Source organism: Stenella coeruleoalba, assembly GCF_951394435.1.
Source record: "Stenella coeruleoalba genome assembly, chromosome: 7".
Classification (NCBI taxonomy): Eukaryota; Metazoa; Chordata; class Mammalia; order Artiodactyla; family Delphinidae; genus Stenella; species Stenella coeruleoalba.
Window position 1 is genome coordinate 48055768 of NC_137153.1, and position 20033 is coordinate 48075800.

General features: G+C 45.6%; 1 protein-coding gene across 2 annotated transcripts in view; it reads left to right on the forward strand.

Annotated features, from left to right (window-relative positions):
• The window catches only part of MOB3B (MOB kinase activator 3B), a 154064-nt gene that overhangs the window by 73990 nt on the left and 60041 nt on the right, over nt 1–20033 (forward strand). For both annotated transcript variants that reach the window (XM_079927936.1, XM_079927935.1), the window contains exon 2: nt 18858–19060. In XM_079927936.1, the coding sequence (XP_079784062.1) occupies nt 18858–19060 (203 nt within the window). The remainder of the gene's footprint in view (nt 1–18857; nt 19061–20033) is intronic.

The following is a 20033-nucleotide window of genomic DNA, read 5'->3' on the forward strand; positions in this document are numbered from 1 at the left end:
GTCCCCAAAGGTGCTTTGAAAAATTAGCTATAACTGAGCTGCACCTGAGACCCAGGGGACTAGACGGGGGACTGGGAATCTGGCCTATTAACAAACACAGGTGATTGTCATATGCAACCAGTAGTGGAAACCACCTTCTCTTAACCTGGATCCCCTCTAACAACACGAGCAAGTGGCCTCTACTTGAACATCTCCCTGAGTGGGGAACTCACCACCACCCCAGGCAATGAATCCCCCTTTTGGACACCTCTGGCAGTACAACAGTGTGTCTTCCTGTTGATCTTAAGAAGGAAGGGAAGAAGAAAGGGACTGCCTTCAGCCATCAAAAGAGAATAGAGTAGTGGAAAGAGAACAGACTTTGAAGTCGGAAAGAAATGGGCTTGAATTCCTCTCCCGCACTTGTTAGCTTTGTGGCCCTGGGTGAGTGGCTTGCTGTTTTCTTCTCCTATTCATTTTCCAAATGACAGCCTTTCAGTGTTTGAACCTGATCTTTCCAGTTTTCTCCTGGCCTCCCGATATGATAAGACCTCAGTTTCCCTTATCACTTTATGACCAGGCTCCGTCCCTACCCTATCATATAATCCCCAAAGACGCACGTGGGTCCCCAGGTGTGGTTCTGGGTCAGAGAGTGAATCAGGACTGGCAGCGGCTGGAGGAATGGACCAGAAAACCAGGGAGTGAGCCAGCAGGGTGAGAGGGGAAGAGACTCTGGCACACCAGATCCCCAGCCCTCATCCCCCTAGTCATTCACCTAAGCTGACCCGTGGTTCTGATGCTCCTGGAACTAAACCCTGGCAGTGTCCCTTTGGAGATGGCACTGGGGATGGATGTTATCATCCTAGCCACATCCTTGAGGGTAGTGTGTGAGGAACTGGATGGGGTCAAGGCCACCTCTCCCTCCTGTTCAGTTTTCCAGAGGCTGCGACCAGAGCTTGCTGGAGGGCAGGTGAGCAGGAATCTAGGCTGTGCACCCTTTACCCACTTCCTGATGCTAAGTCCATTCCCATGACCTCAGCCCCACTCCAGCTCAGATCCAACAATGCCTGGTTCGTTCCCAACCGTGCACGTGGTTTTCAGCCTACAAGCAAGGACTCTTCTACCCATTGTGTGGGTCAGAAAGAGAAAAGCAAAGGTTTTTAGATTTGAGTTCTGAAAATCTTTAGTACTGTGTGTGTTCAGAACATTTAACCTCTCTCTCTTTTTTTAAAAAATTTATTTATTTTATTTATTTTTGGCTGCATTATTTTGGGTCTTCGTCGCTGCGCGTGGGCTTTCTCTAGTTGCAGCAAGCGGGGGCTACTCTTTGTTGCAGTGCTCAGGCTTCTCATTGTGTTGGCTTCTCTTGTTGTGGAGCACGGGCTCTAGGTGCTCAGGCTTCAGTAGTTGCAGCATGCAGGCTCAGTAGTTGTGGCTTGTGGGCTCTAGAACACAGGTTCGGTAGTTGTGGCTCACGGGCTTAGTTGCTCCGTGACATGTGGGATCTTCCTGGACCAGGGCTCGAATTTGTGTCCCGTGCATTGGCATGTGGATTCTTAACCACTGCGCCACCAGGGAAGTCCAACATTTAACTTCTCTTGAGCTTCAGTTCCTCATCTGTAAAACTGAGATACAAGTAATACCTACCTCACGGGATTGGAGAAAGGACTAGATGACATGTGCATACAAGCACTTAGTATATACTAAGTGATTAATATGTGTCGGCTTCTTGGGAGGAGGAGGTACAACTGAATGATTGATTTTTCACCCTCCCACTGCCTATGAGGGTGGACCAAAGGCTGAGGCTGCCCGTGCATCCACCTCTCCAATCCCCTGCGAAGGACCTAGCGTTCAAATGAAAACGTGGCCATCAGCATGTCTGTAAAGTTGTCCGAGGCAAATCTAAATAGTACATCAGGGGAGTTTAAATTTTACAGAGGAAATGTGAAAGTCTTGGAGAACATTACTTCCTTTCTTAAACTTTTATAGGGCAGAGTTCAGTGTTGCCTTTCACTTCCATTAGGTTTCAATTTAGCTGTGAAGGTGTGGTCCGACCAGCTGCATGACCATCACCGGGAAACTTATTAGAAGCACGAAACCTCGGACTCCACTCCAAACACGCTGAAACTCTGGGGTGCAGCCCAGCAATGTGTGTTTTAACAAGCCCTTCAGATGCTTTTATGGCTGCCATTTGAAAACATTGCTTAGGTGGTGGCGGGGTCCCCTTCCTGTGCCCCTCCTCCCACCCCTGGCAGTTTTCAGGTCCACAAGCCCATGTCTCTAGCCATATATCTTCAGCACTTCCACGGTTTGAAGACATCTCCTGGGAGAATGATTTATTGTCTCATCTTGGGAGACTCATCTGTTCACACCAACAGCTGGTGTGATCTAAATCCAAGACTGTACTAGAGAAAAGTCGGGGAATAAACATCTGTTTTGGATGGTCAACCTCCAGATCATTTGGCTTCCTCTACCTCCAAAGCTGCCTTCCTGACCTCCTGAAAACTATCATGGTATTTCTGATGGGCAATGATCATAGCAAATATTTATCAAGCTGTACCTATGTTGGAAAACACCTTTCTTTTTTTTTTTTTTCCCCCGATTTAATCCTCACAACAACCTAATGAGGTGAGACTGAGCCTCAGAGAGGCTAATTCCCTTGCCCAAAATCACGTAGCTAGCAAGTGGCAGGCAAGAGACTTAGACTCCAGTCTGAAACCAGATTCTGTGACTCTTCAGCGAGCCTCCCTGTTTGGTTAAGCAGGCTGTGTATCCTTGAGCCAGGAATATGCACAAAGGAATATTCTAGGCTAGTGCTCTTTAAACATCGGCACAGATCAGGATTATCTGGATGGCATCTTAAAACACAGATGGCTGGGCCCTAGTCCCAAAGATTCAGATTTAGTGTCTCTAACTTGGGGTCTGGGAATGTGCATTTCTAACAAGTTCCCAGTGACTGCCGGTGCTGCTGGTCCAGGGACCACAATTATTTTTTTGCGGTACGCGGGCCTCTCGCTGCTGTGGCCTCTCCCGTTGCGGAGCACAGGCTCCGGATGCGCAGGCTCAGCGGCCATGGCTCACGGGCCCAGCCGCTCTGCGGCATGTGGGATCTTTCCGGACCGGGGCACGAACCCGCGTCCCCTGCATCGGCAAGCGGACTCTCAACCACTGTGCCACCAGGGAAGCCCTAATCTTACTTTTTAAAAACTATATATTATATATATGCAAAGAGACAAGAATGGAAGGTTACATACCAAATATTACCAGTGGTTATTTCTTGGTGGGATTATGGGTTGTAATGGTATCTTTACTTGACAGCATTTTCTAAATTTTCTTAAACATTACTCATATGATTAGAGCAAAAGAAATGAGGCAGTCACCTACTTTTATAAATTTATGTTCCCAAATACCTGTCTGAAACACAAACCATAGGTTTATAAGTTAGGAGATTTTTTCAGAGAACTCGAAAACATATAAGAATTGCTAATTACAGTCCCAAAGAGTGCTAATGCCTTTGGGGCCAGGACATGTGAGAACCTTCCTAGGAATGGGGAGAGGTGCCGTTGGACAAGGGGACACTTGCTCTGCAAGGTTGTCATGGGGATGGGCAGCGGTGGTCGGGCGGGGGGAGCTTCTAGGATCCTCTCAGGATGCATGGGGTGGGGCTTTTGTTCTCTCCTCCAGTGACAGCTGGCTGACAGTGTTTCTGTGTGACATCACCAAGGTACCACAGTAGGTAGTAAATGTAGAATAGACCAAATGTGCCATGCCAAGGGGGTTTAGCGGTGTCCATGTATTGTGTAAATATGCAGGCAGTAAGAAAGTCAAGCCTGCATAATTTGAGGACCACCTAGGAAGGTTACCAAAGAAAAGATGTAGGGTTGCAAAACACAAACCCATTTGCTTCCATCACCCCCAGGAGTCTGTCTATCAATGTGCCCAGTGGTGTTGCCTTCAGAAAAAAAGCAAATGATACCTTCTGCACATTTGTGTCAAATGGAGCACTTTAGAAAGAGGACGGTCCCACTGCAGGGCTCAGAGGGGCCTGGAAGGAAGATGGAATCTGAAAGTATTACGTACTCAGGGACGTATTACGTACCCTAGGACGGTGTACGTAAGTATTATGTACCCTAGGATGGTGTTCCTAGGGTAATGGTTTTCTAGTATAGCCAATAGATATTTTCTATGCAACCAAGCCTCACCTGGCCTCACAAAACAAAACAAAGTGTATTAACTACCTGCTTCCACATAGAGAAACACAATGTTTTCTTTAAAGGGTCTAGGCTGGCAAAGTAAATGAATGAAATGAATGGAGCTGCCCAGGGAAGTACAGCATCTCCAGTTTACAGGGAGCAGACATCACTTAGTTATTGCCGTGTGAGAATTTCAGTCCACTAGTGCCAGGTCTTTCGAGTTTTTCCAAGAGAAGCCAGACTTCTTAATATTTGCATCATAGTTCCCAATTTCTAAATGTTGGCAGCATTTCAAAAATACTATGTAGTCCAAAGAAAACATGCCTTCTGGCTAAGGTTGGCCTGCAGCCGACAGTTTCTCACCTCTGCTTCAGAATCTCAAGTCCAAGAGAGGCAATTGCTTTAGTCACCTGCATCCTCTTCCTGTCCACCTCCACCAAATTCCAAAAGACAAATGTCCTGAACTCTCAGACTTTTCTTCTCAAAAGTCATGTTTCATTAAGGACCTTAAAATTGGCTAATGGCCTTACAGTAATTTATTTCAGTTGAGGATTTGTAAAACTATTCAGAGGTACGTTCTTGAAGGTGAGGTTAATTTTTTAAAATAATTTTAAAGGAATTATGAAGGTAGAGGGTGTATTAGTTGTATTATTTGAGGGTGTGTTATATGCTTTGCAGTGGGACGGATCTGGGTTGAGATTCCAGCTCCATCACCTAGTACCTGTGTCACTTGGCTACAGGTGATTCCCATTTTCTCATCTGCAAAGTAGGGGAAACAACTCCTGAGTTTGTTGGCTTGTTTGATTGGTAATGAATGATGTTAACATATGTTAATATCTGGTGCCGTTAGGTGCTCAGGAAATTAAGTTTCTCTCAGGAGCCAACTTACTGGAAACTTTTAATTGCAAATGTTATAAAATAACCTCATGAAGCTTTTCCACATTTTTATAATTTTAAAAATGCACTTTCTTCAGAAGTCCCATTATAGTAAATAGTGTTGCAGTTGAAACAGGAGAAATTAGAGAGAGTGAGGGGAGGAACCTCAAGAGTGTCCGATCAGTGCCAGGGTTCACTTATATTATAAGGGGACCTTATAATTTATCAGTCTAATTTAGCTCCTCTGATTATTGCTAAATTTCTAATATCTAGCACATCCCCAAATATATGTGTTTGTTAATTTTTAACATCAGTTAATGGACAAATAGAGTACGTGCTGGGAGTTTTATCTGGCAAGGATAACTACTAACTGGATAGCTCTGTTTGGGCTATGCTGTGTATCAGAAATGGTTGGCTTCCCAGACATGGAACCTGTATGGTCACACAGGACCTGCCCTCAGAAGAGCCCCATGCTTGGTTTAATATTTGCTGTCGCCATCTTGAAATTCTTTATAATTTTTGAAAAAGGGCCTCCGCAAATTATGTAGCCAGTTCTGATCGGAGAGTGTTATCAGGAAACGTAGAATTGTCAGTGCATAAACCAAAGGGTACAAACTCATGGCCCCTGGACCCTATTGAATATTTTTTGGCCCACAGAGTGGTTATCTTTTTTTAATATAAATAAACTTTGTATTTAGAAGAGTTTTATATTTGCAGAAAAGTTGCAAAGATAAGACAGAGTTCCACATATAACTCATCCAGTTTCCCTTGTCAGGAACATCTTATGTTACATGTATAAGACATTTGTCACAAATGAGGAACTAACATCAGTGCATTTTCATTAACTAAACTCCACACAGTATTCAGATTTTAGAAGTTTTTCCCTAATGCCCTTTTCCTGTTCCTGGATTCCATCTAGGATACCACATTACATTTCGTTGTCAGGTCTCCTTACACCCTTCTGAGCTGACGTTTTCTCAAACTTTACTTGTTTTTGAGGACTTCAACAATTTAAAGGAGTGCTGGTAAATGTTTTGTAGAACGTCCCTGAATTTAGGTTTGTCTAATATTTTTCTCATGGTTCCATTGGGGTTATGGGTTTTGGGTCAGAAGTCCACAGAGCCGAAGTGACATTTTCCTCACATCATATCAAAGGTATATGCCAAGAAACTAATCAGTGATGGCATTGACCTTAGTTACCTGGCCAACGTTGTGTCTGCCAGGTTTCTCCATTTTAAAGTTACTCTTCCCACCTCCCTTTCCAAACTGCACTCTTTGGAAGCAAGTCACCTGGCATACCCCACAGTCAAGGCTACGGAAAGGAGTTCCACCTTCTTCAGGGGAAAGTAACTACGTAAATTTTTCGGAATTCCGCTGCAATTTGTCTGTTCCCCACTTATTTATTCAATCATTTATTTCTATCAGTCTGGACTCGTGGGTATTTATTTTATACCTCCGGTTATAATCTAGTACTACTCCATTTATTTTCTTGCTCAGATTCCAGCTTTGGCCTTGCAGGAGCTCTTTCAGGTTGCCTCCAGGGTCCCTTGGACACACCTCCATTGTTGTGTTTTTATCGAGGACTCCCTTTCTTTCTGGCGCTACAAAGTGTTCTGTTGCATTTCCTGCCCCAGCCCTAGAATCAGCTGTTTCTCCAAGGGGCCCTGATTCCCCTTTTTGAAGAATGGTATTGGACACTAAGATCTGGAGGTTGCAGGTGCGCGTTCCTACCAAGACATTTTTTAATTTAAAAATTTTTTAAATTAAAAAAAATTTAATGTAAATTAAAAATGTAATGTAAAATTTAAAAATTTTTAAACGTAAAATTTAAAAATTAAGCTGTCATAGACAGTCAACTTTTCCAGGCTGAGTTAACTATGTAAAAATAAATTACACTAAAAATAAAATGTTTTTTAAAAATTTTTCATGTTTTTAAACTACCAACATTTAACTATGAAGAGAGTTCACATTAGAATCTAGACTTCCGATTCTCTTGAAAGACCAGAAGTTCTGGCAATCCTGGGCCCATATTCCTGCTCAACACAGTTAGCTGAGGCTGAGACACTTTTTCTTTCCTGCATAAAGCACTGTCCAGGTTGTCACAGTCTGTGCCATTCCCTATTGTATTACAGCCAGCCTACTTGACGCTTTTATGTCCCTTTCTGACCCTTGAAGGCATTTGAATAAGTGATTTCTGGTTAAGACCATATTCAAGTAAGTACTTTACAGATATACAGTTCAGACCATGAATTTAGCTCTACTTTGACGCAGTGATCAGATTTAAAAGCTACGTTTCTGGTTTCATCCCTAACCCACTAACGTAACTTCATTGGGTCTTACATGCAAATGCGATGACTCACCAATTTTTCTCAGTCCCTGCCAGAACCCTTCGAGCTCAGATGCAAAGAGTCATCTGCATCCACTTTCATCCCCTTCAGCCTCATGCAGGGTGGGTCTTTGCATCCAGAGTCTGCTCTGAACTTCTTTGGCAAGTTTTCCTTTCTTACACCTTTTCTGTCTGGAGAAGATCCCCCAACAGTTACATCCCTGCCTCAGATCAATTTCTTCCTGTTCCCTTTTGGCTCTGCAAAGCACCCCTCAAGTTGGATCCAATCATTGTTCTTTCTGGATCCGGCGTTTCTCAAAAGGATGGATTACTTTTGCTATCTTTTTCGTCTCCCCTGCCTTCCCCAATCATGTATCCCAGGATTGTTTGTTTCTCAATCAATCCTGGCTTATTTCAAACTTTAGTAACTCTGGAAAATGACCTACCTGATAGTTTTTTATTTATATGAAAATAGGCGCTTCGATATAAACATAAAATACAATTTGAGGAGGTGTTCTTTCCCAGTATGGGTGAAAAGTTAATAGAAAGATGCATCTGAGATCTGCTAGGTGTGAAGAGTTAAATGGGTATTAATTTTCACTGCAGCCTTATGGCCTTGGACTTGACAAGGTTAAACGTGGGCCAATAGCAGTTCCCTGGGGGATCTTTCCATAGCACAGTGGTTTTCAGAGGCCACTGCCTGGGGACAGGAGAAGAAATCCAAGAGTAAAGAAAGGAAGCTCCATTAAGGGGGAGCCACAGCCAACCAGGCAGGAGGTGATGGTGGCTTGAGCTAGGGAAGCGGCAGTGGGGCTGGAGAGAAGTTTATAGATTAGAAACTATTTGGACAAGACTTGGTATTCTGTGTGTGTGTGTGTGTGTATTTTTTGTGTGTATTTTTCTGTATTTAAAAAAAATTAACCTGAGTTGATTTACAATATTGTGTTAGTTTCAGGTGTACAGCTTCAGATTCTTTTCCATTATAGGTTATTAGAAGATACTGAATATAGTTCCCTGGGCTATATTCAATATAAATAAATAAATCCTTGTTGTAAATCCTTGTTGTCTATTATACATATAGTGGTGTGTATCTGTTAATCCCGTACTCCTAATTTATCCCTCCCCTGCTTTCCCCTTTAGTAACCATAAGTTTATTTCCTATGTCTGAGTCTATTTCTGTTTTGTAAGTAAGTTGACTTGTATTATTTTTTAGATTCCACATATAAGTGATGTCATATGGTATTTGTCTTTGTCTGACTTACTTAGGATGATAATCTCTAGGTCCATCCATGTTGCTGCAAATGGCATTATTTCATTCTTTTTCATGGCTGAGTAATATTCCATTGTGTATACATATGTGTATATACACGTACATATATACATATACACCACATCTCAGACAAGGCTGGGTTTTCATTGCCCTGCACATAATGGAAGAAAGATTCTGCTGGTGAATAAAGAAAAGTTTTATTTGTGAAAATACTCACAACAGATCATCCACGACCAGGAGGCTGAGTCATTTGCAAGCTCTGACTGGGGCTCATGATCAAAGTGCTGGTGCTTCTGTCTGACTTTCCAGTTCTAATGAGGTTCATGAATACCATGTTCTCAGCTCACTCTGTCTCATTTGGGCCATTTGATTTTCAGCAAACGCGGCAGGTCTGAACTAGCTAGAGTTCATCTTTAATGGCTTTTATTGCCAATCCATAGTGAATGAATGCCTTTCTCAGGTCTTCTTGGGTCTCTCTTGATGTACTTCCACCTCCACGCCAGGACAGAGCGAGGGAAGGCAGCCAGCAAACCTGGAGATGGGGATGCGAATAAGAAGGAGCTTCCAGGGCTTCCCTGGTGGCGCAGTGGTTGAGAGTTCGCCTGCCAATGCAGGGGACGTGGGTTCGTGCCCCGGTCCGGGAGGATCCCACATGCCGCGGAGCGGCTGGGCCCGTGAGCCATGGCCGCTGAGCCTGCGCGTCCGGAGCCTGTGCTCCGCAACGGGAGAGGCCACAACAGTGAGAGGCCCGCGTACCGCAAAAAAAAAAAAAAAAAAATGAAGGAGCTTCCAGCAGCAGAGAAGTGGCACTGGGGACAAGAAGGGGCAGGTGACAGGCAGGCTCCTTTGGCTGGCTGAAACAGCACTTCCTCCGCCTCGCAAATGGCACGTCTGAAAGAATTAACAGTCTGTTTAGAACGTATCATCACTTGCTATTCTGTTTTCCCTCCTTTTGGTCCAGCCAGTGTGATAATGGGTCCGAGGGTAACTCGGGGTTGGGGCGAGGGGCAGCTGGGACTGGGCAGACGGAGCTGGGGAAGAGAGTAGTAGCCAGTTTATTTCTAACCATTTGCAGCTGTCAGCTTGTTTGGGGACTTTTTTTTTTTTTCAGGCAGAGGAACAAAGTCTTGCTACACAGGATTGTTTTCCTTGGCATGGTGTACAGACACTTTCTTGAGGAATGCACTGAGATAACACAAAACATCTGCTTAGAAGGATCGGTCCTCCAAAGCTGAATTTTCATCAGCAAGAGTATGAGGCTTCTTTAGATAAATATATATATATACGTTTTGCAGGAGGCAGGAGACTGTGGATGGAATGGTCGAGAGAATAAACTATGAGCAGAGGATTTTTAAGAAATGGGTCTATGTTGTTAAGGTTTCTTTTCTTTCTTTTTCTTTCTTCATTGTGATCCAATTGTGTTTTGTTTTGCAAGTATTTTGGAAATGGTATGTTCTCAGCCACGCTGCCGGAGGAGGCCTGTTTTCTTTTCCCACGTGTGTGGGATGTTGTTTTTATTCATGAGCTATTGAGAATGAGTGGTTTTTATGACTTGTAGAGGGATTTTCACATGCACACTCCTGGTACTGGCGTCCAAAGACCAAAAGGACAGCACACATGCTCTCAGACAGGAGTGACAGTGTGAAGGAGCTCAAGATAGGCATTTCTGGTTGTTGTTACTGACATGCCATTGAGGTCCCCAAGGGATTAGATTAGCCAAGGCATTAGGCTTCATCCCGTGTCACGTGGAAGCTCCTCGGACAGTTCACACGTTGTTTCCATATATCACCTTGGGTCCAAATCTGCTTTCCAGGAAGAGTTTGTCCTTTAGAGAAAAGGCAGCTCCATCTGTGCCGTTTCATTAGCCCTCCCCCACCCTGGACTCTAATGAGGAAGAGTCTCACCTTTTAAAGCAGTAATAACATCAGCGGCCTTTTGCCGAATGCCTCTGAAAGCCTGCTGGCCCTGGGCTTCGTGTTTAATCCTCCCAGTCTCACCAAATACCAGGTATAATTATCCTCATTCCTCAGATAAGGAAACCGAGCCTTTTAGAAGTTAGCAAACTCACTCCCGGGCAAGTATCAGGGGAGTTCCACAGCTGGAATCTGAAACCAGTGATTGACACCAGAGCCAGACGCTTAACCAGTGTCCACGAATGACACATGCCCTTGGGGAAGTAAGAGCCAATATGCCCTTTTCCACCTTCGTCTTTTAACAGATTTGGCTTCTCCGATTCTGCCGATTGGATTGGCAAGAGATGAAACGAGCCGTAAGAATCCCATCCAGTTTCCTGGCAGAGTGGAAAGAGCATAGGCTCTGGAATCAGACAGACTTGAATTCAGACCCCTTTTCATCACAGACTAGCTCTAAACCCCGGGCCAGTCAGTCCCCGCACCTTTCTGAGCTTTGATTTTGGTGTATCTCCGCTCTGGGCACTAAGCCTCCTTCTGGGAGGAGCATGGATGCACTCCCTGCCCTCGGGGAGCGTACAGTCTGGAGGGGGTGGCAGACCTGAGCCGGTACCCACACACATCAGTGTGCAGTTGCCGTCAGGAGAGTTACAGGAGCAGATGGCACATGCCAGGCAACCTGAGTCTGGGGATGATGGGAGGCTTTCAGCTGAGCTGTACAGAAGGAAGAGGCGTTAGCTAGGTGAACGACAGGCGGGAATGTCTGCCAGCTGCTTGTGGAACCTGGGATGTTCTGGGGCCGGTCCTCTGGTGTCCCTGTAGACAGGCTTTGAGGCCATGCTCTCCAGAGCTCCACAGCCCAGGTTCAACCCAGTGTCGTCAGAGACCAGGTGCTCAGCCCTAAGCATCTGGCTTTCTCTGCAGAAGAAAACAGAGAAAAACCATGAAAACAAGAATGGGCAGCAGCTAGCTTGGAAACTGCCGCCTGGGTCTTGTTTGACTTTGGGACCTCCATCTCCCAACTGTGGCCCTGTCATAGCATCTCTGCATTCTCTGAGAGACTCTCTCCTTTTGCAGCTTCCATAACAGGATAAAAGAAAAAAACACAAGCCATTTAGACAACTTCTTGTTGTTTTTTTTTTCCAGAGGTGCCTGAAAAGGAAGGATTGAATGGGGCATTTGGGGGCTAAGTGAAAGGGAGGGGAGGGGAGGGGATGAGGAAGAAAGAAAATGGATTGAAGCTCAGAAATTACTGGAATTTTTATTCAGTTCTGTTTGGGAGAAAGGATAGTTACCGAGTCAGAGATGAAAGGCAAATCCGCATGGGGCCCCAGAGAAATGATTATATTCCATGCTCAATTTAGCTCTCGCACTCAATGTGGCTTGGAGATGAGAAAGTTTGTGGTTAGACACATTCATAAACTCAGCAGGGCTCTGTCAGATGCTGGTTCCCGGCTGAGTACCAGGTCCTCCCCAGCAGCAGAAACAGAGCCGTGAAGCTGCCTGGTCGGGCCTTCAAGAGGGGCTCCAAGCCCCACAGGCTCACTGCACCCTCCGCCTTCACCCCAACTCTCTGGCTGGCCTCCTCCTTGGCCCGATAACTTAGCAAACTCTAGTCTTGCTTTGAGTCTAATTGTTGAGCAAATTCCTGCTGGAACATGTGAGTGATTGGTTTGGGATTCTGACCTCTGCCCAGGCATCTTCCCTGGGCTCATTCTGGAATCTGAGTTCAGCCTGGTCCCGTTTTCAGCACACTGATCCCATTTGCAGAGACCAAGCCACACAGCCTGCCCCGAGCCATCCAGATCTATCCTTGAGCACCCAGATGTCTATCACCTCTTTGTGAAGCTCATCTGAACACCTCTTCTCATCTCGAGCCAGCTTGTTGGAGTCTGAAATTTCCCAGCTTGAATCTGAGAGTCAGGGGCTGTGGCTCAGGGTAGGGTAGAGGAAGGGGAGGCTCTGAGATCAATTGTGCTTGCAGATCATGTCGAGACCTTCTGTTCAAAGGTTGTTTTCTATAGGGATTTCCCTGGCGGTCCAGTGGTTAAGACTCCACGCTTCCATGGAGGGGGCACGGGTTCGATCCCTAGTCTGGCAAGTTCCGCATGCTGCATGGCATGGCCAAAAAAAAAAAAAAAGCCTCTCTAACCTATTCTAAAGGTTGTTTTCTATATGATCAATACATATCTGTCTGAGATTATTGTCGGAAGGTTTGTCTGGGTTATTATAAGACTAGTCAAAGTTTAACTCCAAACCCTTCAGATATGCCATCTATTTCAGTTATGACTCTGGTTAATATTGTCTGGCATTAACTTTCTAATTGAGTACAGTGACTGAAAATTAACTCTCACCCCCCCGAAGAACTATATTGAAAGGTAAAAAAGGGAGGTTTTAATGATAAAAAAAGGAGTTTCAGATTCTTTCATCCCGCCCCCTAGGCTAGATGAAAATGTTCTTCATCTCAGAGCTCCCCTCCATAGAAGAGCATTGTGTAGCCTTGCAAGCCAGGACCATATCAAGACTCTGGCAAAAGCTATCATTTCTGCTGTAGGCTTTTCTCCTCCCCCAAATAGGCGATGATGGATTCACATCTTGACTAAATAAGATCACTGCTCTCTTATGATTCAACTTTGAATGATGAGTGTTCCCTACCTAGCCCTGTGCCAGGTGCTTTTAAAGATAGAATCAAAGTATAAAACAGTCCCTTTGTTCGGGGAACTTACAGTAATACAAGACATAAATATGAGAAATTTGTAGAAAATAATGCAAAGCAAAATATCATCCAGGGCTTAATTGAGTACCTACCACTCTAAATTCTTTGCACGTTCAGGACTGATGGATTAATACCAAGACTGCCCTCCTGAAGAAAAATATGCAGGAGGAATTTAATCCCAAAGTATGTTACAAAGAACATTTGGTCAATGAGATACTAAAACTAACAGTGCACCGGAGTGCTTCCTATCTGCAAAGTATTAGCAAAGCCTTTTACGTGTGTGTAGTTAATCCTCACGACAACCCCCTGAGCTACAGATAACATAAATATCCCTGTTTCTTTCCAGTTGCGGAAACTGCAGCTTAGAGATACTAAGCCGTTTGCCTATGGTTACCTTGTTAATAGGTAGTAGAGCCAGAAATGAAACCTGGGAAGTCTGATTACAGACTCTTTTAAACCAATAGCTATTACAGGAAAAAGGAGCTTCCAGAGTTAAATAGGACTTTTGGCTACAGGAATGCTCAGATCCTTTACTATGCTTAGGTGTATTGCAAACATTTATAAAAGCAGCATTTTGACAAGTATACCTGACCTCATGATCCTCTTTTTCTTAGCTAAGGACCTCCCAGAATTAGTCACTTTTAACACAGACCTTGGGAAGTACAAAAGTGGAGGGTCCCCAGTGTCTTATGTATTCAAAGAAACAGGAGGGACAAAAGGACGGGGTTGGATACAGTCCTGAGCTGCGTCATTGGTGCCCCTTGGAACACATAGGCTGCCCCCTGCCCAGAGCCTTGCATGTTCTCCTCAGGTTCAGGCTGCCGTGATAACAAGTCCAGTGTCCATTTGAGATGGTTCATCAGCCTATCGTTCTTCCTACCGTTAGCCTGGATTTATCGAAAACAAGCAAACATTTTTTCTGAGCTTCTTCTGCAAGCCAGGTACTGAGCTCAGTGGAGGTCAAAAAATGGTCATCTTAACAGTGAGGTTTGCTGTGCCATGGAGCTGTAACTGCAGGACACCAAAGAAAGGACCTGAGTTGTCGGAGCCAAACCTCTACCCTACATCCTTTTATCTGTGGGGACAGGCAAACACTTTAGCTGAACTAAGCCACAGTTACATTAAATAAATAAATAAATAAAATAATAACATCACTGCTCAGGATTTCACTGGGAATAAATGACATCACACATACACATATCTGGCCTCTCTCGGGGTTCATTTTTCTGTGGCTATTTAATGGAGATTAGATACTTCTTACCGGCACCATGAAGACAAGAAACCCTCAGATAAATTAATTTTCATGAACTGGTCCCTCTGGAGCCTGTCAGGGAAAGGAGTAGATCAGCACTGAGTCTTACCCTGTCTTGCTTCCGTGAGGCCAGTTACACAGGATGAGAGTTCCAGGGTCCACCAAAGTGGTGGACATCCAGAGGGGTGATCTCTTCCACTTCCCACCTTCTGACGGTTTATTTAAAGTTTTCACACACACACACAAATCTGAACACTTGGAAGGCAGGAGAGAAAGGGAGAAAAGGGCTAAGATAGTATACAAACTGTAGAATTGGACCCTGAACCATCAATAATATTGAATGAATTTCCCAAATGCCACATAGCTGTCTTATTCTTAACCCCACACTCTATGAGCTGCGATTTTATCTCTGGCTTAGCAGAGAACCCACCAGGGTTCTTAGGCTCCCTGCGAATCCAGCCTAGGACTTCTCAGCTTCCCAAGTTGGCCTGGGGGTGACTGTGGTGCATGCTGAGCACGTCCTTACTTGAACCATTTGCAATGTTCACTTTTTTTTTTTTTTGCGGTACGCGGACCTCTCACTGTTGTGGCCTCTCCCGTTGCGGAGCACAGGCTCCGGACGCGCAGGCTCAGCGGCCATGGCTCACGGGCCCAGCCGCTCTGCAGCATGTGGGATCTTCCCGGACCGGGGCACGAACTGGTGTCCCCTGCATTGGCAGGTGGACTCTCAACCACTGCGCCACCAGGGAAGCCCTGCAATGTTCACCTTTGAAGAATGAATTACATGTAAGGAAGGGGATGGTGGAAGAGTCAGGGCCAACTTAACAGCCAGAGACAAGAGATCTGAGGCTGGGGTCCTACCTACCCAAGGAGTTCAAGTGGGAAATAACAAAAGTAGGACTTCATCTCAAAAGTTCCCACCACGTGCCAGACACATTACAGATACTATTATAAGAACCCTAGAGAGTAAATGTTTTTCTCCATTTTGTAATGAAATAGAGTGATCAAGTCACTTGCCTACACAGCTAGTAAGTTACAGGGCTAGGATTTTAATCTAGGTCTTCCAGACTCTAAAACCAGCTCTTCTCTATACGGTGAAGATCATTCCCAGCCAGAGCCCAAATGCGAGGGGCAAGAGCAAACCAAGTTCAAGGTCAAAGGCAAGGCCAGAGACCAGGTGTGGAATGGAGGGCAGAGCCAAGAGCTCAAAGCTGGTCAGACGTAGGGACTTGAGGGGTGTGGGGGGATGCAGATTGGGGACACTCTAGAGGGACCCAACAAGTGCCATGAACATCCTTGGTGTGTCCAAGATCTTGCCTTACCTTCAGTCAGTGTGTGTGGGGTGTGGGCACCGGCTTTAAAGGTCAAGCAGACGAAAGGGCACAGCTGAAACCCCCCACCCCGGTGTCCCCTAGCAGCTGGTGACGTGAAAGGTGAACGCCCCTGGGGGGATTCAGGCCACCCAGGAAGGAAGGGCTTGGGAGCTGGAAGTGTGTGCAGAGTCCCAGAGCAACATCTCCAGATTTCAGAGTAGCGGGTACTCATGGGCTTTGGAGTTAGACAATCCTGGGTCCAAACCCCTCCACCATTTGCCAGCTGCGTGACCCGGGTAAGCTACTTAATTTTCTGAGTCTGTTTCCTCATTTATGAGATGGAAACAATAATAGTACCTAGACTTGTTACGCGCTCAGTAAATGTTGGCTTTTACTCTCAGTCCCAGGCCCATGGTCTAAGGCACCAGCAGAGAAAACACATCTCTCCTTGGGGTCTCAGAGTATTAGCTGACCGCTTAGTACCTCGCATCTGTGGCTCCCAAGGGTTTGGACTTTTCTCACCCTTCTCTCCTCACCCCTTTCCTTTTTTAAAATTATGTTTCTGTGCCACCAAAGAGTAATCTTTAGATGCCTCGTTGCATTTAGCAATTAAGCTGTGCTTTTATCCTTGGCAGAGAGAGTCACACTCCAAACATAACCAGATCTGTTAGATTTTAGAATCAGGCTGACTTGGTCCAAATCCCAGCCCTGCCACTGTTTACCTAAGTGGCCTGGAGCGAGTTAATCTGTGCTTGGTGTTAATTCATCTGTGATACAGGACTAGTAAAACCTACATCACGGACAGGTTGCAAAAGTAACACATGTCAACCTCTGCTGTTGTGTCCGTGTGGTTCCAGGACTCCCCTTCTGATGGGAACATAATCAACACTTGAATATGGATAATGGGGGATTCCATCACCTCTGGATCTCAGGCTTCTTTGAAGCCTCTAGACCATCTCCCAGGCTGGCAGCAGTGGTTTTCACTGGCCCCTCCTTCAGCAGAGAAAACACCTATCCGCTCTGGGGGGAGCTGCCCTCCACCTTTGGCCAGCTTTACATCACCCCACCCCCAACCCCCAGCATCTGTTGCCCAGACAGCCAGCTGCCAAGCTGTGCCCAAGTCTCTCCCTGGGTTCATTTGATATGTTGCCACTTTGTTTTGGAAGAAAAGCCAATATCAGTGCCGGACCCTGGGGAGGCAGATTCCTGCCTCTGCCAGCTGCCAGCTGTGTTCCGTCGCTCATCCTGTCCTCGGTGTCCCAGGTGATCCCGTTACAGAGTGTCTCTCACCAGACAGCTGCCACTGGGACCCTGTGGAGGCACGGACAGCAAAACTCCAGGCTTGCTGGGGACCAGGGACATGCCCTGAGCGCAGCTCTGCAATTCTGCCAAGAGGCTGGTGGTCATGTCTGCCTTTTCCTGATAAGGGTAATTACTTGCCTTATAACAACGGCTAGATGTTCCAGATCTACAAAGCAGAGAGCGGGGGCCGGGGAGGTGTCATTCCCTTTAGCAAGCGCTTACTCTGTCCTGGGCGCTGTAGGAGGGTTTTAGTCATGCTGACACTCCTGGCCATGCAAAAAAGGCCTTGTTTTGACTCCTCCTTAACTGACAAAAAAACAAAAGTTACAGGGGTGTCACTTCTAATCCTCAGGACAATTGGCAATTTTACTTGCATCCTACATATGGAGAAACTGAAGCTCAGAGAGGGTAAATAACTTGTCTGTGGTCCTACGGCTGGAAAAGGAGCGGAATAGGAATTCAAAGGTATTTAACTTTGGAATCCATGACGTCACTACTTAAGAACAGAGTAAAGACCAGGAGTTTAAGCCGTGTCTGAGAGGCAGAAAGGAAGTGGGCTTGGGATTCTCCTATTTGTTGCTCTGACCAAGCTGGGAGTAGTGGTCATCAGACAGGAAATCTGGGAGCTTCCTCTGCCCCCTCACCCAGTCTGTGTTATGAAAAACAACCCCCAACTCTTACCTTCCCTCAAGGAGATGAGGGGACAATAAGTATAATGCAAAGTTTCCATGAAGTTTTGTTGCATTTGCGCACCTCAGAAACAGTGTATCTCAGAAAACGTTTGGATCCGAATTTGCAAACTGGTAGTCTGCAGGCCGAGTTATCCTAGCAAGATGTTTTGTTTTGACCTGCTGTATTTTTTCTTTTTTAAATGTCAGGTTAATTGCTATCATTTTAAAAATAGAACTCCAGGGCTTCCCTGGTGGCACAGTGGTTGAGAGTCCGCCTGCCGATGCAGGGGACACGGGTTCGTGCCCCGGTCCGGGAAGATCCCATGTGACGTGGAGCGGCTGGGCCCGTGAGCCATAGCCGCTGAGCCTGCGCGTCCGGAGCCTGTGCTCCGCAACGGGAGAGGCCACAACAGTGAGAGGCCCGTGTACTGCAAAAAAAAAAAAAAAAAAGAACTCCAGATAGTTCATATAGAACCCCAGATTTCTGAATCATCTTGCAAAACCAGATCTCGTAGCCCCGGACCTCTGTCGCCATCTGGCCACCACTGACTGAGTTGTGCAGCGGCTGCTTCCTTTGATGAGAAACGGCTTTCTAATTTGCTGCAGTCCTCACTGCTCCCTATTACTCTGTGTCAAGGAGTGCCAGTCTCCCTGGATCATTGCCCTCCTTCTACCAGTTTTCTTACATTAGAGATAAGAGGAAAAGGAACTTCCCTGGGCTCTAAAAAGTGGGAAAAGTAAAAAAGCAAGAAGCGAGAGTGCCTGTTTCTATCTAAAAATAAATATTTCTGTGCGTTTATCTGCACCAAAAAAGATATAACCAAAGAAACAAACCTGGCCCTCTTTGTTCATTTTTTTGGTCTTTTCGTGGTTGTTGGTGTTTGAATTTAACACCATTTTAGCCACTTTTTCAGACAATGTCCAATGCAGCTGGGCATTTGCAGGCTGGCCCAGAAGCCCGGGTCCAGGACTGTTCTCCAGCCTCACACGTGTGCTCGGGGCCTGCCAGAGCTTCCCCATCATGGTTTTGTTCCCTTTTTCCCTTTCTCTAGGTGTTCCCTTCCCAAAGAACTTCCTGCAGATCTGCAAGAAGATCCTGTGTCGCCTCTTCCGGGTCTTCGTACACGTCTACATCCACCACTTCGACCGGGTCATTGTGATGGGCGCGGAGGCCCACGTCAACACCTGCTACAAACACTTCTATTACTTCGTCACTGAGATGAACCTCATAGACCGCAAGGAGCTGGAGCCCTTGGTAAGTGTCACTGTGCAGTGGCGGCACCCAGGTCACCCCAGGAGCTCAGCCACTTGTCACAGAACACTGCCTCGCCCGTGCAAACTGATGGCCAGCTCCTAACCAGAGGATTGCAGAATTGGACAGGAGTTAGAGGCCAGCTAAAGGGCAGGAGATGCCAAGATGTGCGCGGCCATCAAACGGAGGTCTTACATTTCTCCCTGGGGTTGTCATGGTTTGGGCCGGAGGAAGTAGCTTTAATTCTCAGCTCCAAAACCAGTCACCTATTCACTTAACCCCTTAAATGGGCATCTTTGAGCTCTATGTCATCTCTTACACTGTTTTCCAAAGAAAGTAAGAAACGTTTCTTCAGTCAGTGAATAAATATTCAGTACCTACTGGGAGGCACCTTCTAGATACATAAAGTCAAGTTAAACTATTTTTGAGTAGCTTTTACTCCAGAGATATAGAGAGAGGTGAGCCCGAGATGAGAATACAGTATCATGGGGACTTTGCTTTTCATACTGAAACTCCTGCAATGCAGTTTTAATGGAATATATGAGAATCTAGAACACTTGGTTAAAAAAACTTTACTATTATTGTTTAAGTGAGTGGGGAGTCCTTTCATTTTCTTTATAGACTATCTTTACAGTAGGACTCAAACTGTGCTTTGGAAGTCAAGGGCCCCTAGAAACCCTACATCTTTTGTGACATATATCATACTATGGTACCCTCATCACAGCTCTCCCTAGCAACTCTATCTAGTACCGTCTTATCCAGTATAATCAGTGCTTTATCGTAAAATCATGCTTTTTTCCTGAAACAGTTAAAAGTGGCAGTTTTGCTAAATATAACTGACAGAACAACTAAATTTCATCCAACTCCATTTGAACAACGGCCTGAGCACAGGGTCCAAACCGGTCTTTTGCTAGCCTGTCTTCCTTTCTCTTGAAGTACATGTTTTTAAAATATAGGTTTTCTAAATTGTTTATGT